This window comes from Magnolia sinica, chromosome 18 (assembly GCF_029962835.1).
Source record: "Magnolia sinica isolate HGM2019 chromosome 18, MsV1, whole genome shotgun sequence".
Taxonomy (NCBI): Eukaryota; Viridiplantae; Streptophyta; class Magnoliopsida; order Magnoliales; family Magnoliaceae; genus Magnolia; species Magnolia sinica.
In genome coordinates, this window is record NC_080590.1 from 19,654,173 (window position 1) to 19,675,602 (window position 21,430).

General features: G+C 40.3%; 1 protein-coding gene across 1 annotated transcript; it reads right to left on the reverse strand.

Moving 5' to 3' along the window:
* Window positions 1–3,981: 3,981 nt before the first annotated feature.
* LOC131232704 (transcription factor bHLH157-like) lies at window positions 3,982–12,158 on the reverse strand. The gene is made up of 10 exons (XM_058229128.1): window positions 11,511–12,158; window positions 10,741–10,830; window positions 9,632–9,740; window positions 9,197–9,238; window positions 8,971–9,030; window positions 6,008–7,855; window positions 5,821–5,922; window positions 5,507–5,656; window positions 4,886–5,011; window positions 3,982–4,783 (listed from the first exon to the last, which is right to left on the reverse strand). The coding sequence occupies exons 1-10, from the start codon at window positions 11,606–11,608 to the stop codon at window positions 4,607–4,609; spliced, it is 2,802 nt and encodes a 933-aa protein (XP_058085111.1). The 5' UTR covers window positions 11,609–12,158; the 3' UTR covers window positions 3,982–4,606.
* Window positions 12,159–21,430: the final 9,272 nt, after the last annotated feature.

Sequence of the window (21,430 nt, forward strand, 5' to 3'; positions counted from 1 at the left end):
TTGTCTATCACTCCATCTAACTAATGTAGTTTTGGATTTTTTTATTATTTTATTTTATTTATTATAGGGATCATTTCACATGTTGTTATAGCCACTATCATCTATTGGTCCATTGCAATAATAAGTGTGCATGGTTAATGTGGGAGTGTATGCATGTGATAAGAATGTTGTTGGAAGATATCTTAAAATTTTCAGTCCGCGCGCTGCTCGACTAGTCAAGGGACTGGCTCGATTAGTCGAAGGTCCCTTTGACTGGTCAAAGACAATTTGACTCCAAGTCCAACAACGATGTATTTGTGATTTTCGAGACGATCGACCAGTGGAGGGATAGACTTGACCAGTCGAGAGATAGGCTCAACCAGTCGAAGGGGTCCTTCGACCAGTCGAAGCCCTGGCTCGACTAGTCGAAGGTTGCGCAGATAGTGCGAGGATTCCGCGCGGATTGCATAACTTTGATGCGATTTTTAGAGAGGTGCGTAAGTGGGGTTTCCCCATCTATAAATAGGAGTCCCTAAGGCTATTTTAAGATATACAAAGGCTTACTAAAGATATTTCAAGGGTTTTTAAAATAGTTCTAAGGTTTTCAAAGGGTGTAGCAAGGTTAAGATTCGATGTTGTTCGAATTGGATAAGTCCTTTTTCTTTATAATTTCTATTTTCACAATGGGTTTTTGTTGCTTTGTGTTGGGATTTTTTCTCGAAAGTGTTTTCCACGTTAAATCTTTGTGTTTTGTTGTGATTGCTTGGTGCTCTTATATTGCTATCCTAGATCCATATTTGTGTGATTCCACATCACAAATCCCAACAAAGCAAGCATATGAAGCTGATCCAACTAAATGAAACACTAGTGGAAATGCAACATTTTCTACTGAAATTGCTAAGCTAGCTTGAATAGATGTATGATTTCAGGTGTTACAGTGGGAGTGAATGTGATAAGAGAGCATATGAAGCAGAACGAATGAGATGAAACTTTTGTTGGAAATGCAACCTTTTCAACTGAAAATGCTAACCAATCTTGTGTGGATGGATGATTTTAGGTGATAACCACTCCCGTACGGCCATACACGTACGGGGAATGTTAGACTTAGCTTATCCTGTTTTTGCACCATTTAGAAATTGGTGGCGACTCATATAGGAGCGTATGTGTTTTGATACATCGTTTATCTCTAATACATACTTCTACTTTCCATGCACCAGACAATTGAAAGTTACACCAGAGAAAATTCAACAAGGATTATCATCACTGCTTCCTGTGGTGTGACCCACTTGAGCTTTGGATCTACTCCCCCTTTTGGGCTCGTGCATTAAAATGATCTTTTAAATTGGATGGACAGCGTGCATAAGATACATACATCATGGTGGGCCCTACAGAGCCCCTGCGAGGATTGAGTCCATCCTGGTAAGGGTAGGACGCAATCAACGTCTCTAAGGATGGGACCCCAAACCATTGAAACGTTGGGGCCCACAGAAGTATTTTGTCAGGCTAATTTTGTTGTTTTTTCCTTCGTCCTGGTAGGACTTGCCCTATGAATGGTAGGCCCAGCCAAAGGTTGGACTCTATTTGTATTTTCCTGTCATCCCGGTTGGACTCCCACCATTGAAACGTAACTGCGCCCACCGTCATTATATATTCTTACTATTACTAGTATCATCATCATAATAACAATAATGATGATGATGATGATGATGATGATACATGGATACATGGCATGTGTATTCTGCAATTGGGATCGTCCAAATCATGGGCCCTGTTGTAGATAAGAAAGCGTCAGATAGATGGGAGCAATCAATATTGGGTTATTAAGATGGTGATAGTGGATAATTTTCTTAAGTTGCATGGACCAAAATCACACAGCATAGCATTCGTGTCAGTGGCCCTCAACCAACTGTTTTGAACAAAATTAGTCGATGCCCTACATTAAATTGGGAAAATTCCATTGATCGTACACATAAATTTGTACCTGTGCCATCAACGGACCATGTAAAATTTCCTAGACCTAGTTGAAATTACGGTCCATCTTTTGCCATCAATCTAATAACGGTTGAAATTTCACCCACCTTTCTGATCTAGATGTTAACAACGGTTGGATCTGAACCTATATCTAAACTGTTTGATTTAACTTAGATATAGTGGGAAAGACTTGACTAAAAACAATAAGCTAAGAACCAAAATCTGGATGTCGAATCTAAATCTAGTCGGCTAATTGAGCTGAAACCTGGGTGCAACAACAGTCTACTTCTGTTTGTCAAATCAATCCATAATCAGATGAACGATAGCCCATAATCAGCCTTCTTTGATAGTAGAAAATTGCCCCTACATCAATACACTCAAAAAGGACTAGATTTTTGCAAAACAACGGTCCAAAATTAGCCAGTCCAAATACTCTACCGTGCCCACCCAGAAAGTTGGTCCAAAAAAAAAAAAAAACCAAGAACGTTTCAAGATTCGGATCCAAAATAAGTCCAAATGAAAAGTAACCAACTGGGGCCGCCACAAAAATTGACCCAAGGCAGAAAAAGCCAATGCTTACACCTGTGGGCCCAAATGACCCAAAGTGTTCCTGATTTCCCACAAAAGAAAGGCCCACATCATGTGGAACAGGCCGAATCACATGGTCAAGTCCAAACAGTGAATGGGCACATGATGTCTGTGAGCAAAACTGGTAAAGGGTCCAAAGTGGGTTCATGTACATCACAAGCCTAGTGTCTAGAGATGATCTTTGGCCTGTAAGATATCAATGATTGATGCACTAGCATATATCTATAATGCCAAACAATGATCCATACAACCAATCATGCCACAACCAAAACAAACAACCCATGATAAGCAAGTAATCAATTCGCTAACACCAAATACAACGCTGTCAAAAACAATCGAGGCATGGCTACCCAACAGCGTCGAGCACTGGAATCGTTATCGATTACAGACAGCGATCGAGGGCAGATGGTGAACAATAATAAACGTTGATTAGAACCAGTGTATCTAACGTGCAGGGACCAGCAATCATACATTGATTGAGAGTTTGGTTACCAAAAACATTGTATGGATTCCACTGAAAACAGGGTATTGATTGCAACTATTTGCAGCTGTGAAATACTGAAAGTGAAGCATGCTACAATCCTAGATGATCAGATTCCAGGTGAAGATAAAGGCGTGAGATTAATCAAAACATCATAATAAATGCAGCACAATACCATTGGTAAAAAAAAGAAAAAAGAAAAAAAGAAAAAGAAAAAAAAGAGACATCAAGGTAGAGCAGTCATCTTTGATGAGCATTGGTGTTAGATAATCACCACTTGAATGCAATGAAATCAAATAGAACAAATTGGTATTTAACAACCAAAAGCAACCACCATGGTTGTAGGAATTTGCCGTCCATGACAAAACACAAAGTACATATCACCAACCACGCATGGATACACCCTGACAACACGTGTAATCGAGTTTTCCAGTTTCCCCTGGATCTTCCATTGCATACAAACCGAGTTAAAGGTAGAGATATGTACTTGTCAGCGTTAACAAACCTTTGATCGAACTCGGTTGTCTATAGGTCTATTGTGCCACTCTCCTTTGCACACCAATGAAATACATTTCCAATGCTTGAGGGTTTGGAGGCCAAGACACTCCTTGTCATAAGAGTCCTTGGGTTTTCCTCCCATGATTGAAAATCCTTCTCTAAAAGTCTTCACACTTGGGAACTTCTTCGTTCTCAACAGGATACCACACGCATGGGAGCATGGAAGCATATGCAGCCCCTCTTTAATCCATGTGTATGATCACTTGTGGGGCCCACTGGATACGCATAATCCTCCAATCTCATGGGCCACTGATCCCAACAATGCAGTCCATTTGATCAATGATGGCTCACCAACTTAGAAATTCTATCGAACCATGCATAATGTAGGAGAAATCATAAACGATGAGCCCAAAAATCTGGCCAGCCGCCTCTTTTGCTTTCTTAGAGAGAGAGAGAGAGAGAGAGAGAGAGAGAGAGAGAGTGAATCTTTATTATGAAAGTTACATCTACCAATAGAGAGTCAGCCTAAAAATAGGTTAACATCATCAGCATCTAATATAAACAGGTTATCAAAAGAACCAAAACCCAACAAGCTCAATGTTCCTCCCTTTGCCCTCTTTCCCCCCTTTTACACCATTAACCCAAAAAAGAAAAGAAAGAAAAGAAAGAAAAAGAAAAAAAGAAACCCAATTACAACTTTAGACTAGACAATCTCAAGATCACCACGTCTCCCTGCTGAGCTGTCACCATTGCAGACCCCGCTTCAACTCCTCAAAGCGACAATGCATATGGATTCATTACCCTTCTTCCCTCAAATGGGAAACTGTTCAAAAGAAAAGCCCCAGCCATTCCTTTGAAAATATTTCCCTCCCAGTCATATCTTCATCTCCACCACTAGTTCCCATCACATTCATGTTCAAACGTCAACAGGACTCTTTTATGTACATACCCCACTTTCTTCTCCAGAAGCTTCCACTAACTGAAAGCTTGACAGCAGCTATTCAAGTTGAGAGTCAGGAACGCCAGTCATGGCAGGCATTTGTCACTGTACCTGCTCGCGGCAGTCCCAGACCAGATCAATGTGCCCGATCACTGCAATCTATCAGCTAAGCTGATTGGAACTGGCATGGGAGATTGCTGACAATTGGTAAATACAGGAATCCCACCCTCAATAGGTTTAGTCGGCTGGCTGCCAGAACTTGTAGTTTGCTGGAGAAGTTGAACCAGTGAGAGAAATATATCCATCCTAGTAACTTCCCTGTTCACCTACAACAGAATTACAGCCATACAATCCGATTAAGAAACCAATGAAAGAAAATGAGGATGTACCATCTTCTGCATAAAAATTAGTCTTTATTAGTGATTTACCTCGACCACAAACCGTGCCCAGATCTTATTGTCTCGGACTTCCATCACTCCCTTTAAGATTGTCAGCCCAAACCCACGAATTATATCTGCTATCTCAAGAAAGAATCCCCGTTCATCACAGAGCATCTGCAACAGAAACAGATCAGAAGGATTTCAAATGGATGGATATTGGGAGTTCCACAAGGATACAAGTAATTGACAATGGGCATGATATTTTGGCAAGAAGAACATACAATGTCCGCCCGATCTTCAGTTTAGATCAAACTGTACTTTTGGGTCCACATTCTGGTGGCCCAAGTCATTCACGCATTAGGCCTCACAGTGGATAGGAGATTAACCCCAAGATCCTAGTGGTCCCATTTGGCCGTCGTTAAATGTGGACCAGTGGTTGTAATGTTCATTTTCATCAGATGGCAAGGATCAAGGTGGGGACAGATATTACGAAATGGTCCATATCCCATAATGGACCACCAAATCAATGGCTTAGGTTACCAAAATGTGGTTCCCACTGTAAGATTGCTTGGCTGAACAAAAAATGTCATTTTCTTTTACCAATCATTTTATAGTACCTCATTTGGTAAACATGTCTGGTTAGACTTTAGAGATGCAGATGTGATTTACCTCAACAAGCATCTGGCCTGGGGGGTTAAGGTCCTCAACTATAATTGGGCATACCATGGTCTGACCCTCAACCTCAAATGCCCAGGTAGCACGACCACCACTACCGCTGGAGTTATCTTTTAAGACAACACCACTCTCCTTGCCAATCATCTGGACAGCAACATAAGTGCAAAACAACACTTAGATTAGTTAATTGTGCAAAACAACACTTAGATTAGTTGAAATTAACTCCCAGGCCCGACTCTTCAACTGATTAAATAACATCAACAATGTTTCTAATAGAAAGATAACCAAACTACAAAAACAGTTCTCACCTTTGGCTCATCGACTTGTTTAAGTTTGTCTGCATATTTCGTCACGCTTTGCAGGAAAAGCATGTGCTTGATGGTGCGATCCAACAGAGCATCAATGCTACACTGTTACATTGAATTAATTGAATAGTGTGAACTTCACATGCAATAATCTGAGAAAGCATCCAAATCAAGAACACAAAGTAAGTACCTTTGCACCGTTAGGCACAATCTCCCGCAATTCCTTGACCCGATCTTGGATCTGCTGGCGGTCTTTTGGCCTCGGCCGAGTACTTTCCCCAGGTCTAGCTCTTTTCCTTGTGTTCTTTGGAGGTTCTTCAGGCTTCTTATGCTGTGAGGCTGCTGCACTCCCAGTATTAATATTGTAACTGCCATCAATCCATGAACTGACCATGGATTTTGAGAGGGCTTCTTTCTGAGATCCATGCATGGTCTTATCAGAATTGCATTCGGGCAGCAAACCATCCGTGCTTCCACTCAAACGAGAAAGACCTGCCAATGGAACTTGATTACTATACACTGAGGTACTGCCTGCTCTTGTGACCGTAGTTGTGGATGATCGATCATCTGAACTATGATTTGCAACAGACTTAACATTACCAACAACAGCATCTAATAACTGTTCAAGTCCTAGCTCTGAGAAGAACCCTTTCTGAGGACCTGTGATAGAAATTGCATCTAACTCTGAGATGGACCCTGAAATTCCAGTACTCATATTCATTCTGCTGCTGCTCCCTATTGGTAATATGATATCATCCCAACAATCCTGGCCCTGGCTGTGCTTAAGATCCAATCCCAAACTATCAAACAAGTCATTGTCTGCAGACATTTGCACAGGCACATTCGAAGAGTTCTCTTTTCCATCCGGAACTGCACCAAGAGAATCTCCACTACAACCTACAAAATTCTGAACAGATCTAGGCACTTCACTAACTGAGATGCTGCTGAAAACATCACCTCCATCAAAACCAGACGCTAGAGGATCAACACCTAGAGCTCGTAACAGATCATCAGTCAGTGGTGTGGTCAAGCTGTTATTCACATGATCTAGTGGTGGAGAAGTCCAGTGATTTGGATTGTTTGCCCGGTTCAGATTAGAAAGGGCCAATGTAGCATTGGCTGGTTTAAACTCTTCTAGGAGTGCCTGGGTGCTAGCCGATCCCCTCAGGAGTTGCTGAACAAAAGGAGCCCCTCTAGAATCCAATTTGTCACTAGATAGCTCCCCTCCATGAGCAGGAAATGAAGAAGCAAGGTGGCTACCTGCCAATTTCCCCGCTCCATATCCAGTTCTGGATACTGTATCAAGTGATCCATTTGTGCTATATAATGGAGTTATGATTGGGTCCCCATGAAAACTAGGAAATGCGTTCCCGCAAGAAACACTAGCATCTGAATTCAGGGGAAAGATATTTGGAGACCCTTGAATCCCCATACCCGACAGCAGCTGCAGCTCCATTGAAGTCAAACCAGAAAGTTCACCACTCCATGCACTAGTGCTGGGATTGCTGAGGACTGATCTGCTAGAAGAACAGGAATTAGGTTGTAGTAAGACTTGTGGTAGCTGCATATTAGGCATTGATAATATGACTTGTGCTTCTGCACCAGCTGTTTGGTGTCGGCTTGTGGGGGGAAATGAGGAGTCACTCATTAAGGTGGTTGTCTTCTGAAGTAAATTGCTGGAATCTTTGGTTGGATATGTTGAACCAGGGATCAGTGGTTCTGATAATACATGAGGCTGTGGGCTGCCTTTGTGCAACCCAGTAGTGGAAGGATTGCAAGGTTGAGTTAGAATTGTTGAACATTGGGCCTTGGCCATGAATTCTTCATGGCTGTTGTCATGAGAGGATTTGATGTTTGCATAATCAGAGTAGGAATTGCTGGATGAAAGAACAGAAACAGAAGCCCCTGGAGGTGGTGGATTGTAAGATTCACTCTTAAAAGCTTTCTGAGAATTTCCAGACAGATAAGGCCCAGAAACACTTTGCAGCTGCCGAAACAAACTTCTAACAAGATCCACAAACTCCATCCTCTCAAGAATCTGCACCAAAAACAGAAGGTAAGAATCAACAGCAAGTCCCAACAAATGATTCTGTAGCTGTCAAAAACAAACTTCTTGACCTGATATATATATCCCATTGTTAACTTGGATACGAACATATCTGAAAATTTTGTGATAACCTTAGGTAAAAACTTTAGAGATGCAACCCATAAGGAAATCTTTTTTCCTGAATACATGGTGGAAAGAACCACGTTTTTGAGATCCCCTTGTAAAATAACTTATTCAGGGGACACCTGCTTCCATTAGGTTGACCAAGTTTCCTAGTTTGAACATATGGATTCCTGATCAGAAGGCCACTCCCCCCATCTCCTAAAACAGATCTATAAATCACAGAATAAAAAAAAAGGTGATAGAGAGGAAAAAATGAAAAAGGAAAACTTGACTCTTTTCTGCATACAGAATCTTAACTTACAGGCCCATAACTATGCCCCAGGTTCTGATACCAGATTAATGCCAGCATAACTGGAGAGCTAGTTGAATATGATCTTGGAAACCAGGACCTCCAAGGAAATACTCAGAGAGTTCCCTCCTTAAATTGATTTCCAGTTTAGGAAACTCTCAAATTGCAAAAATACAAAACCAGATCTCTATACATGGGAACACTGCAAGGATTAAATAGTTCCACAAGAATACAAGTACAATTGGTCAATTACTATATAAGGATCAAAAGACCAAAACACATTTTTTTAAATCTATTTTTTGAGTAGTTACCGGTTTTTATTAAAAAGGTGCCAAAAGACCGAAACACAATTCAAGTGTATTAACTATCAAAAACAATTTATCTGCCAACTTGCATTTCAGGACTATTTATGTTGCTTCCGTAAGAGAATTTATAGTAAACTTATTCTGTAAGGGTTCATTTTATCACTGGTGACTATAATTTTGTCGAAAAAGCAAAATAAGATTCAAGTAGCAAAAGTATCCTTTGGATAAGAAAAATCAGCACCCAAGAAGAGCATTCAACCCTTTCTTTTACCACCCTATATACTTGATACTAAACCTCTCTAGGGATCCAATTAAAAGAGACATGTAATGATACATTTCACTTCTAGAAGGGCTTAAGCAATGCATTATGATCTTTCCCAAGTACTAACCTTCTGAGTGGAACCAAACTGAACCACACTTTGCGATGACACAGAAATGATTGCGATTGTCTGCAAAATGAGAATAAAAATCAGAAGCCACATCATAGAATTCAAATGTTTGAAAGTAACACAAGGAACCAATGTTTTCAGGCTCCAATCATAAGAAGGAATAACCAAAGTGCAAGAGTCCATACACCTCAGGTTAGGTACAACTATTAAAGGAATAAGCACGGACCTTAATTCCAGCCGAAAATTGTCGACGCCACTCAGCAGTATCCTGTAAAAAGATATAGACAGGTTCATGTAAGTGAACAACAAATCAATGTGTATGTACTTCAAGCTGCTTCCAACCGTGTTTAAAAGCAGTTGTTAAAAGAAGAATGGCATGACCTTCTACAAAGTTATATAACGAGAACATATATAGTTAGGGAATGAAACTAAACAGTTCAAAAATTGTCAAAAATATTCAGCTTAGCTTGCAGTATTATAAGCTCAAAATATTTCATGCATACATATATAAACATTATTCTTCACCAAAGATTACAGGGAGATATCTCAGCACTCAGTACCAATTCTAAAATTTACACATCAGCCTGAACATAGTGCAAGTTGTGTGTCTCTACAGGGTTAAACAGTTGAAATAATCTTTGACTCAAGCAATCAACTGTACCTGGAGCAGAGCTTGACTGTCAAAGGGGCCTATTGGATTCAATTCTCCACAGTAATTATCTGAAAAAATCCACTGATGCCTCCCAGTAATAGCAACTTGTCCAATCATTCTAAGAAACAACGACATACACAAAGTTAGCCCTCAAGATTGCCTCAATATTGTTCAATTAGACAAGATGAACATAATATGCGCATCTTACTAATTTCACCAAATAAAATAGAAGACAAAGATGCACGATTACTGAAAGAATAGTGAATATCAAACAAAATGAATAGCAGACAGGTGCACACAACGCCCCACAACTCAGTGTAGAACAACGCACTCAAACCAGCATGAAACCAAGTAGGCATAGAACCTGCTAGGTTCTTAACTCGAGAATTTTCATCATTAATGAGAGATGGTAATTTTGGATGGGCATATAAACATAATTATGCCGCTCAACAAAAAGGGGAAATATAATCTGGGCCAGAGCACAATTTTCCTTTTACAGTGGAATGCATTTAAATTGGACACATGGCACAATTGTCCATTATTTAGAAAATTCATCAGGTGGTTCCATGCAGATGGATCACTTCCATCAAATTTTATCAATCAGATGATCCTACCCATCCAATTGGTGGACCTTTTACCCATCAAGGTGAACCACTTTCAATATTCTTTCCTACCATCTAGTTGTAGCCAACACTGAGAATTAAGATCATCTGATCAATGAAAATTTTCTACAATGGTCACTTATCAATTGGAACTACCTGCTGAATGGTCCAAACCTTGCCACGTGCAATTTGAGCACAGTGCACCTAAAAAGGAAATGGGTGTGCTACACTCCAATTAATTTCCTCTTACAAAATACGCATCAAACACACTGTAATAAGTACCCTATGCCACTGAAGCAGCAAGTGGATCAAGCTCATAGTTTTGAGATTTTCTCAAACGCCCTCATTCTAATCACACAGTTGATGCTAGCTAGCAACAACTCCCCACTGATGGGAAACATTAAAACCAAAATATTGACCTAGGCACACCACAAAATCCCCAGAAATAAAGTAGGAAAAAAAAAACACGAAGAAAAAAGAGGGGGAAAAAAAGCAAAACCAAATTTACAAACATACCCCTCTCCCACCATGTGGACCTGATGAAGCATCTTCTCGATCACCACTTCCACCTGGTCTTCGCAATAAGCATCTTCCGGCATCAACAACCTGCAGCATGCACAAAATCACCCAAAAACCATTACGGGAATCTTCAAAAACAGGAACCCAACATGACTACACTCCTCAACTCTTAAGATGCTCACACATAAAGTTCCATAAAAACAGAACACACAATGCAGATACTCATGAATCCAACAGCCACATAAATACAACATACATGCATTAAACATCGACATTCGTAAATCTTGCCAAGCAATGCCAAATCAAACGCCACCAAATTCCAACCACAACCGCCTTCCACCCAACAACCGAAATTACAAACTTAAAAAGAAGGGGAAAAAAACAGAGAAAAACTTAATTTAGTCAGAAACTCCAAAACCATGGCCCATTTGCCCAATCACATGTTTATTGAACTGGCTAAAACAGAAGAAAACTACTAAAACAAACTAAAACCGGCACTTTCTACATCAACAACATCACATGAAAGACAATCCACCGAGACATCACAACAAACAACCCCACCCCCCCGCCCCGGAAAAAAAAAAAAAAAAACCAATAACTCAAAAACTGCCAAATATAAAGAAAGAGACGGATAAATAGATAAGCAAATATTAGTCAACTAAACCTGCTAAATACACACAAGCAATCAATCAAACACATCACATGCTGAATTTATTTAAAACCAAAAACAAATAATGGAAAAGAATCCAAATGCAGCTTAAACTCACATGGAATCCCGGCATTTGGCCCGCCACGAGACAGCATACGACCATCCGTTGTCACAGCAGAGGCTCCGGAGCACCTCTTTGATCAGCAAAACCACCATCTCTTCCCTTCTCTGCTTTTCTCCCCCCTCTCTCTCTCACACACACTCCGAAACGATCACGCCGAAATAAAAACTAAAAACATTTTAGTAAATCTGCAGCTGAAATCAACAGTTCTGCTCTTTCCATTTACAGATCCCCGCGATCGGAAGAAGAGCGGTTTCTCAGATGGAAAGAAGGTTTTCGGAAGCTCAGAGCTTTCAGTTGCTGGTGACCGAGTTCGAAAAAGGAAAGCGGTTTTGAGGGAAAAGAGGAGCGGTTTTCGGACCAGGTCTGGGGTCGAGCTCGGGGGCGTCGGTTTCTGGAGAGGGTAAACGAGCGGACTTATAGGGCGGGAAAAAGATTCTGAGGTCGAAATCGGCGATTTTTTCGCTGTAACGGCGGGGGTTAAGGAAAGGTGGGATTTAACGGTAGGGATGACGGTTTCGGACGGCGGTTTGGGGATGTTAAATGGCGGTTTTTGAGGGGTTTAATAGCGGTTTTAGGGTGGGGGTTGGGGAAAGTGGTTTTTAGTGGGGGCAACGAAATCTGAGGGTCCGAAAGCGAAGGGAGATTGAAATCTTTGCCATTTACTCCCAACAAGGGCAGATAAGGGATAGAGATATCTTTGCGAAAACACTAATGAAACTCGCGTATGTACGGTGAGAGCATGCCTGCTGCTAACGTGGGAGGAATACTTTATATATTCTTTAGATCTACGCCGTCCATCGGATGGACCACTGATCTCTTTCCATATATATCAAAAATTAGATTAATTTAAAACTCATTCAGGTGATACCATGCAGAACAGTGTAAAATCATGCGTAAAAACTCTAAAATCACATTGGAAGACCCACCTGAGTTTTGAAATAGTGTGATTTTATTTCAGTCCATTCATCTTAGCAGGATGCATTAGATGAATGGATTAGATAGTGTATATACTTCATAGAGGGCCCAACACAAAACTAAGAATGTGTCCATGTTCCAACCGCTCACTAAGCTTTGGCCTATCATACCTTTGGATCGCACTGATTTTTTATTTATTAGGTAGAAGTTATTCAGAAAGCCTTATGGACGGAGTGGATCTCATCCACGTTGCCCACATCAATTAGCGCATGCACATACCCTTATCCCTCCGCGAGTCACGCTAGCTCAATTCATATCTTGGGAGGATCTCCCAAAATGACTTGCGGTTGTATGGTTTACCGGCTAACCGCGGTATAAGGTCAGCTTTTCGGTTTTTATTTCTTTCTGTTTAGTGATATTATCGTAGCATCAAAATATCGTGAGCTGAAAGGTCATGATCAAGGTCTTGGAAACAAGGGGACCATTGGAGTATGAGGTGAGTGAGCGTAGCAAAACAATGAAGGCCGTTATTTAATACTCCGCAGAATACGACGCCTGATACGCAGGCACTCACAAATTATACACACTTTGTATATTAACTAAATTTAAACCGTCTAAACTGTGTAACTAACTGCCACTGACCCACATTCTCAAAATTAGATTAGTTGAGAAACAATAAGCTCTGATTCTTTGAAACTTGTGTGTTGAAATACAACCGTAGGTTGATTTTTATATCCGACCGCCTAAGAAATATCCATCAATCCGATTATCAGTTAACCGAATAAGCATAAGTTGTGGTCCACGAAGCATTTGATTGGAGACCCATAACTTGAACAGTTTAATTTAAATTACTTATATGCCACGTATGCAAGTTTTAGTTAATTTCCCGTACTTGCATAACATCCATCACAACTTGCAGGAGTATTCGTGTTTTCTCGTAAAATAATTACTTAATTTCAGTCCAATTCGGCAGACAGAAAATGGTACACAATCATAGCCGTTCATTCCTATGTGGAGAGAGCACTATCTTTAGATTGGAAGAGTTGAACGTTCCACTCTCCATATTCGTGGAAATTACTGCTTCCATTCCATGTCCACCGTTGCAAACGTCATTTATGTCACCAATCAGACGGCTAGGATTGATGGTCCAATCAAACTTGATAACAACTTAAATTACAGGCCACGTGGCAATTTTTTCAAGAGCACAAGTTAAAGGAAGGCCAATACACATTGCACCAAATGAAAAATTTTGAAATGTTAATGAAATGATTTTAAATAAGAGGTTGGTTATTTCACATGCAATCACATGTATCACATTGTGACCCGCATGTATATTTGAGCTTTTCATTAGGTGGGCCACACTATTTAAATATTTTGGGACCACATCATTATTAATTAAAACAAATATATCTCTATAAAAGAATGTATTTCCTACATTGTGGCCCACTTGAAGAGTGAAATTGTGTGTTCTTACTATGGAAGATGATAGTATTATTTCCAACCTTACGGAAAATTCTGCATGTGGACCTAACCATAAGTTTATGGTATAACTTTGAATGCATGTGGTATTAGTAAATAATGTAAGTAAATGTGCAACCTTTTATGTTTCATTTTTCACCTAAGCCACATGAAATCACAAATAATGTGAAATTTTCACATGCAATATGTAAACCATACACTGCAGTCCTTCCCAGACACATGCCACCTAGGTAGTACATACGACCCATGCAAAACACGTGTGATATGTGGGCCACACGTAGACGTTCAGTCAGATGATGGGTTGTCCACCTGTTTTGATAGTGTGGTCTGCGTGACGTGTGGATCACCATAACTTATGCCCTGTTGATCTATTTTGTCTTCATCTTCATGTCGTGGCCCATCTTTTTAATGGCTGTGATCACATCTATATCAAACAAATTGGCTGGAAATGCTGGCTTGCATATAAATATTAGTAATGATGTACAATATATGCTCGATATTGCATCACAGCTATTTTAGAGAGAGAAAAAAGGACTAGCATTATGTGATTTTAATCAGATAGTGACAGATCTATTAAAAAATAAAATAAAAAAATAAATCGGTCAGCATACCATAATGATACTTTCTAATTCCCTTCAAGAGGAATCATTCTACCGTCATAAAACCTATAATCCTCCATTGATAATTCTATTATAATTTTTGAAATTCGGGTAGCTTGCTATGATAGGTGAAGAAAAATATTAATAAGAAAAAGAACAATGTAGGAGAGTGTGTATGTCAGCCTCGCCATCCGCACAAGCACACGTGCCAATACAGAACACGTGAGAAAAATCTGAGCTCTTCATCTGGTTGTAAATAATACTTAGATGCCCGCACAAAAATAAGCTGTTTCACTCCTTATGTTTTTGCTAAGATAATATTTCTTAATTACAGTGTGTATGCCTGTTTGAATTGTGAAGTGGCGTGAATTTTCAGACCATAGGGTTTAAATAATGTAGCCTACTTGGTGGAATACTCAAGACTAGCACACGTGTTCTGTACTGGTACGCACGTGCCTGCCTCTGTGTGGGAAAGCGCTACCAGATTTAATAAACCACAGGCGCGGATGGAAGAACTATCCAATGCTTTCACTTGTATGTGCGTTAGTTATCAAGCATTCTCAAACCTTGGATGGGCCAGAAATGTACGGTGGAAATTGGAATTTTCGTTTTGGGTCTTTCCATGAAATTGACATAATCTAAAAAATAAAACTTATCAAATGATCCTCATCAGTAAAATGGACAGTTAACATAAGTCCAACGAATTAAAAAATTTTAATGGATAAAAAATCCTCCAACCGTTGCGATTTTTGGCGGATGGACGATCTACTAGTGGTCTCAACGAATTAACGGTGAGGATCTCATCAAGTGTGCCACTTATACAGAGAATGAGTGCTCGATAACTAACTTATTAGATTAAGCGGTTAGCACGGGTCATGTAGACATCCAAATTCTCGTCAACGATTTACCGCGAGTGGATATCGAGTTTGATATATTAAGCATCTCTTCTCCAAAATAATTACCACATCAGTACAAACATTGAATACAAAAAGGTCTATCTACAATCTAAGGCCCGCAGAGTGTTACATCACGCGTACGCGTAACACATAGCGCATGTTAGCGGCAACCTTTTGCAGGGGACCGGAATCATCTACAACACCTGCAAGTTAAACAACCAAGCACTCTTCGATGTCACCATGTTGTGTATGAAATCCACTCCGTCCATCAGGTGATCCCTTTGATGCAACACCTTGGAAAAAAAACTCAGCCAAATCAACAAATAAAGTGGGCCACACTTTAGTGTGGATCCATGGTGGGTTGTTAACCAAGTATGAAATTAGAGGCGTTAGGCGCAATGTTACATTATTTCCTTTTTTTGTGGTTTATATGAGTTTTTATCATGCTAATCATTTGAATGTACGGTTAAAATAAGGGTTATCAGCTGATGGACGGTGTGGATTTCATGTGTACAAGATAGCGGCCCCTAAAAGCTTGAAACAGGTGTTTTAAGCAATTCCCGTCCGCATGCAGGAACAAAACCGTACACGGCATGTCGAGATGATGCACCGGAGAAATGGAGGAGCGGCGAGATATAGAAGAGATATCCGCCCGTCGCGTCGGGAAACCCGCCAGCAGCAGGTGGTCCTACCAACAGAAGGGGATGTGGGGTTTGTAGGGATCAGTCTCTGATGAGGCCCACTGCCAATGCCTCCTCCCTCGATCCATGGGCTGCGTTTGACGCACCGTCCCATACCATACAATACAATAGCCAGGTATCATGTAACGCTCGGGCCGAGAAGTGCTACAAACAGCTGTTCGGGTTTTCGTTCGGGCCCAAGAGAGGTGGTACAAGCAGCTGTTCGGGTTTTCGTTTTTTGCATGGGAGGACAGGTGGGGCCCATTTTCTTAATGATCCAAACAGTTGATATCATGGCCCCCACTCGGCCAACAAATAAACGTTTAGGAGTGGAAACAAGAAAAAGGAATAACCACATGCGTTGGATCTAGGTGGGTCCCTCACGTGATGTTTATGTGGAATCCAAGCCGTGAATCTGGTGCGCCTCATAAGAACGGTAAATCCCAAGAATCATACCTATCAAACTCCTAGGTTGGACACTCTACGCGTAAAACCTATGTATTAGGTTGCAGTGGCGCGACTAGAATTTGGAATGGACTTGAGTTTCAGTGTATCACCTCATCCCGGTGGGGCACACCTGATGAATGGCTTGGATAGTATAAACACATTGCCGTGGACTCCACATTCCATTTGAACGTTTCTATGGTGGTCCTTATCCCCAACCCCCACAGTATTTTGCATCTACGCCTAACAGTGGAGGCCACATCTAATGGACGGTTTGGATGGCACTCACACCTCATAATGGGCCTCAGAAATCTGAAACATATGGTAATGAAAACACAGGTCATCATCCCCCAACATGATAATAATTCATGTTTGAAATAAGAAAAAGACCAGGCATTATACAAACAGGATGATTCAATCTTGAATATTTTTGTTAGATGAGCATCCAGTGCAAGCCCCATGGTAACAACGGTTTGGATCACTTAACGATACCATCTGGTAAGAAAAACTAAAAATCAGAATTGTTGTGTATGAACTTTCAGCCTGAGCAATGTACAGTCCATACAAACACGCCCGTGTACTAATTCAACGCATGTGCTTGGCATCCAGGCCATCACTAAGTGGGCCCGAATAGGTGGTAGTTGACCCAGCAGAAAATATAAGTAGGATGCTCATACTTGTGAGTGACCCAGCAGAGAATCTAAGTAGGATGCTCGTACCAGTGAGTGGAATTTGGATTGCAAGTATCTGTATACCGGTCATGTCGCTGGGACATATAAGTGGTGAGATTTGATTGGGCCACCGATTGCTATTTGAAATTTGAGTTGTTAATGTATTGGGTTGCCAAACAACTTTCAAATATACTTTGCATTGCCCACATGACCCAATCAGGTCCCCAGCAATCAGCATCCAAGTCACTGGGTAATCTGCGTATGATTTATTTTTATACATAGAAGGATGATTGCTTAAAAACCTGCTCAAGAGGAATATACTTAGGGGTTGTTGTTTGACACCATGTAGTTGGAGGGTTTGAGAGGATTTCAAATCCCTTGTGCATTGGGCACCATTAAGTATTTGGGGTTTCAAATCCTTTAAAGAGGGGGTTTCGTATCCACAGTAAAAACTCAGGCTACATCTAGAATTCTTTCAAGAATTGCATGTCACTAAACTATTAATTTATTAGTTACATGGCCCATTTATGATATCTCAAAATAATTAGATATCAATTGCATCACTATAATTACTTTAATATGATAATTTGGGCAATCTAAACAGTATTCATGTAAATTAATGATTAAAAATCATTGGTTAATCACTCGGATGTGATCTTATACTTGTGGTTTATCCGAGACTTGGAGTTTCATCATTTTGAGGCAACAAATATATTTCAACGGGCTTGTTATAACCATTATGTCAAACGTTACATACATACCCTAATTAAAGATATTAAAATTGATTTAATAATTAAATTCATAGCCCTATAAATATATAATGCATAGCTAAATTTCGGGTGCCAAATATAATGGGAGGACCCTAAATCCAAAGAGTTCCGAATCAAGGGGTTTGAAATCCACACTCCCAAACAGGCCCTTAATAACCTTTTGTGGTAGAGTTTGATTGGTCATACGTTACCGTTAGAGAAGGGCTAGGTCAAGAATAAATTGATTGAACAATTTTCAAACATGTTTTAGAAGGACCCCACTTCAACAGCAACATGCCCTAATCAAATTCAACTCATCGAATTATTAGAGCTGGGTGGGACCTGACACGATCCATCGGATCCGACATAATTGACCCGAACTGAATGTCAGGGTCAAGTTCGGATCGAGTAAACCCATCCTGATCTGAATCCCGACCGATTCGAGTTCGGATTACATAGTAATCTAATCCGACCTAATTTGAAATCCGATCCGGTTGGATCCGATCCGATCCAAAATCCAACTCGGACTAGATTCGGGCCGGTAATATATATACAAAATTTAAAAAAATACACATTTCCCTCTCTACCTTAACCCTAGCAGCCAACCTCCGCACCCAGCTCGATCTCGACGTCCCCTACTCCAGCACCTGTCTGCCTTCAAGCTCCTCCTCCTCCTCCTCTCTCTCTCTCTCTCTCTCTCTCTCTCTCTCTCTCTCTCCTCCACTCGTCCGCACAGCAGCACCCGCCTGGCTTTAAGCTCCTCCTCCTCTCCTCTCTCTCTCCTCCACTCATCCACACAACAGCCGTCTGGCTTCGAGTTCCTCCTCCTCCTCTCTCTCTCATCCACTCATCCACACACAGCCGTCTAGCTTCGAGTTCCTCCTCCTCTTTCTCTCCTCCACTCGTCCACAGGACAGCTAAGCAGCACCCGTCCGGCTTCGAACTCCTCTTCTCTCTCTCTCTCTCTCTCTCTCTCTCTCTCTCTCTATCTCTCTCCTCCACTTGTCCACACGACAGCTAAGTAGCACCCATCTGGCTTCGAGCTCCTCCTCCGTCACCTCTCTCTCTCTCTCCTCCGCTTGTCCACATAACGGCACCAGTCCGGCCACATAGCCCATTCTCGAGCTCGATTTTTCAAGTATTTATTTATTATTATTATTTTAATTAAAATGTATGGCTCTGATCGACATGACCCGCTGTGTTGCATCCAGGCCTATCCAAATCATACCCAACTCAATTTGACTCGGTTTCTCTAATTGAGTCGGACTCGGTTCGGATCAGCCCAACCAAAAATCGATTCGGATCGAGTCAAGCTTGCTGGACTTGGTTCCAAGTCAAATCAAGTTCGGATCAGAGTTTTTATAATACCGGATCAAGTTGAATTGGACCTAATTCGATCTAACTCGACTCGATGCCCACCTCTATAAATTACTAAAGATACCTCCGATCACCAAGCAAGAGCATCCATTCATATACATGTAAGACATGTGGTCATTATCTGATCAAACTGATCACCAGGCCAGGTCATCTGGCCGATGGGCCACCTGATTCATGTCTGGGATGTTTCTATACACGTGCAATTTAGACACGTATGCCTACATGCAGATGTGAATGACTTAGGACCATTGTGACAAATATCGCCTGAGTTTTTTAAAATATTGCGGTGGGATTTTCAAAATCTCAAAAGTTCTTATTGTCTGCGAAATTATTACCATTTTAATGATGGATTAATATTTAAAAGCTTGAAATAATTTATTTTCACCCATATTTTAAACTTTAAAAATTATTTATAACCTTTTTAATTTTAGATATTTTCCTGATAATAACGACAGAAAAAACACGTCAAAATCATAAAATCTCCCGAGAAATTCCCATACAGAGAAATAGGCGAGAACGAGATTTTGTCACTATGGTGAGGACTGGTTACAGACGACCGTCGAGAAAAAGCTAGTAGAAGACGTCAATTTTTATTACCACGTAACGACAGAAATGCCCATATTTTTGGAAATTGGGAAAGATGGGCAGAAAGGGCATTTTGGTCATTTCACACCTCCAGTCTGGTTAGTTACTGTTCTCTTTCCCCTACGCGATGGGGAAGTATCATGCATGAAATACCTTTCGCTAGGGAAATCCAAACTGGTGTAAGAGTATATTTCACTATTTCATCAGATCTTGTTTCTCTTAAACTGAAAGATTTGGGGTGTTTGGTTTAAGGATTCTTTCACTGAGGAAAATCCAAACTGATGTAATCAGATCTTGTTTCTCTCAAACTGAAAGATTTTGGAGGGTTTGGTTTAAAAATCCCTTTCACTGAGAAAAAATCAAACCAGTCTAAGATAGAAGTCCTAAATTTATTTCTCTATTTCATCAGATTTTGTTTCTCTTAAACTGAAAGATTTGGAGCGTTTGGAATAAGATTCTTAAAGACGCAGTTAGCAATATCTGCGGTATCTTGTCGGACCGTCGCCATGCAAAACATCTAATTCAATGAGAAGAAAAACCTGCTTTAAACTAACATCATCAACTGCACAAGATACATCAAGATTTCCTCAATATGGCTTTTTTAGCACTAGCTAATACTAGGGAGACCCGAAAAAACAATGGTAAAAACACCTAATCGGTTTTTGTCTGATTATCCATATGCTGATGAGCTATATACTTTCTGTCTTTCCTCTGTCAGTCTTTAATATCAAGGTTTCATTTATAAATAAAGAAATTGTACGGTAAAATTCTTTAGAAATTTGGGTTTTACTAACTAATGCCTCTATGAATCCAAATTATTAGGAGTGCTTTTTGAGGAGTAAAATTACCTAAAACCGCTCGTATTGATTTCTTCTTTAAAAGTGGTGCATCTGGGGCCATGATGTATTTGTCTAACATCCACCTCATCTAACACATGCACCACACAATGATAACGAGACAGACCATAAATCTGACTAATCCAATAATAAGATGGGTCAGACCACAAAACTAGCATACACCACTTTGAAATATCCAAAATCATTTGTAGCCTATCTTGTGAATTAATAGACTAGATTTGTGATCAGTGAGAATATCATGTTGGAGTTCATATTTTATACAGATTGGATGTTATAGACATACCACATGACCCCACAATTCCTTATTTCACTATCTTTTAAATAAATAAATAATCAGAAGCATTTTAGTATTTTCTTCTCCCAAGAGGCATCTTTTGTCTGTCTATTCTTCAGTGAAATGCAAATTTCTGTAGAATTTTGCAATAACAATCCCTGTACAAAATGCATGGAAAATTCTCCATTGAAATTGTAGTTTGCAATCCTATAAACGTGGCTTAGTTGAATTGAAGTCAACAACATGGACTGATATTGTTATTACTGTTGGAATTGCAGGTTTTAGACTTGTACTGTTTTATACATGTATGTATGTGTGGGTAGGGAAATGTTAAGGTTAAAAACATGTAACAAAAACATGGTTTACAGTTTGGCATGTAATTACCTTG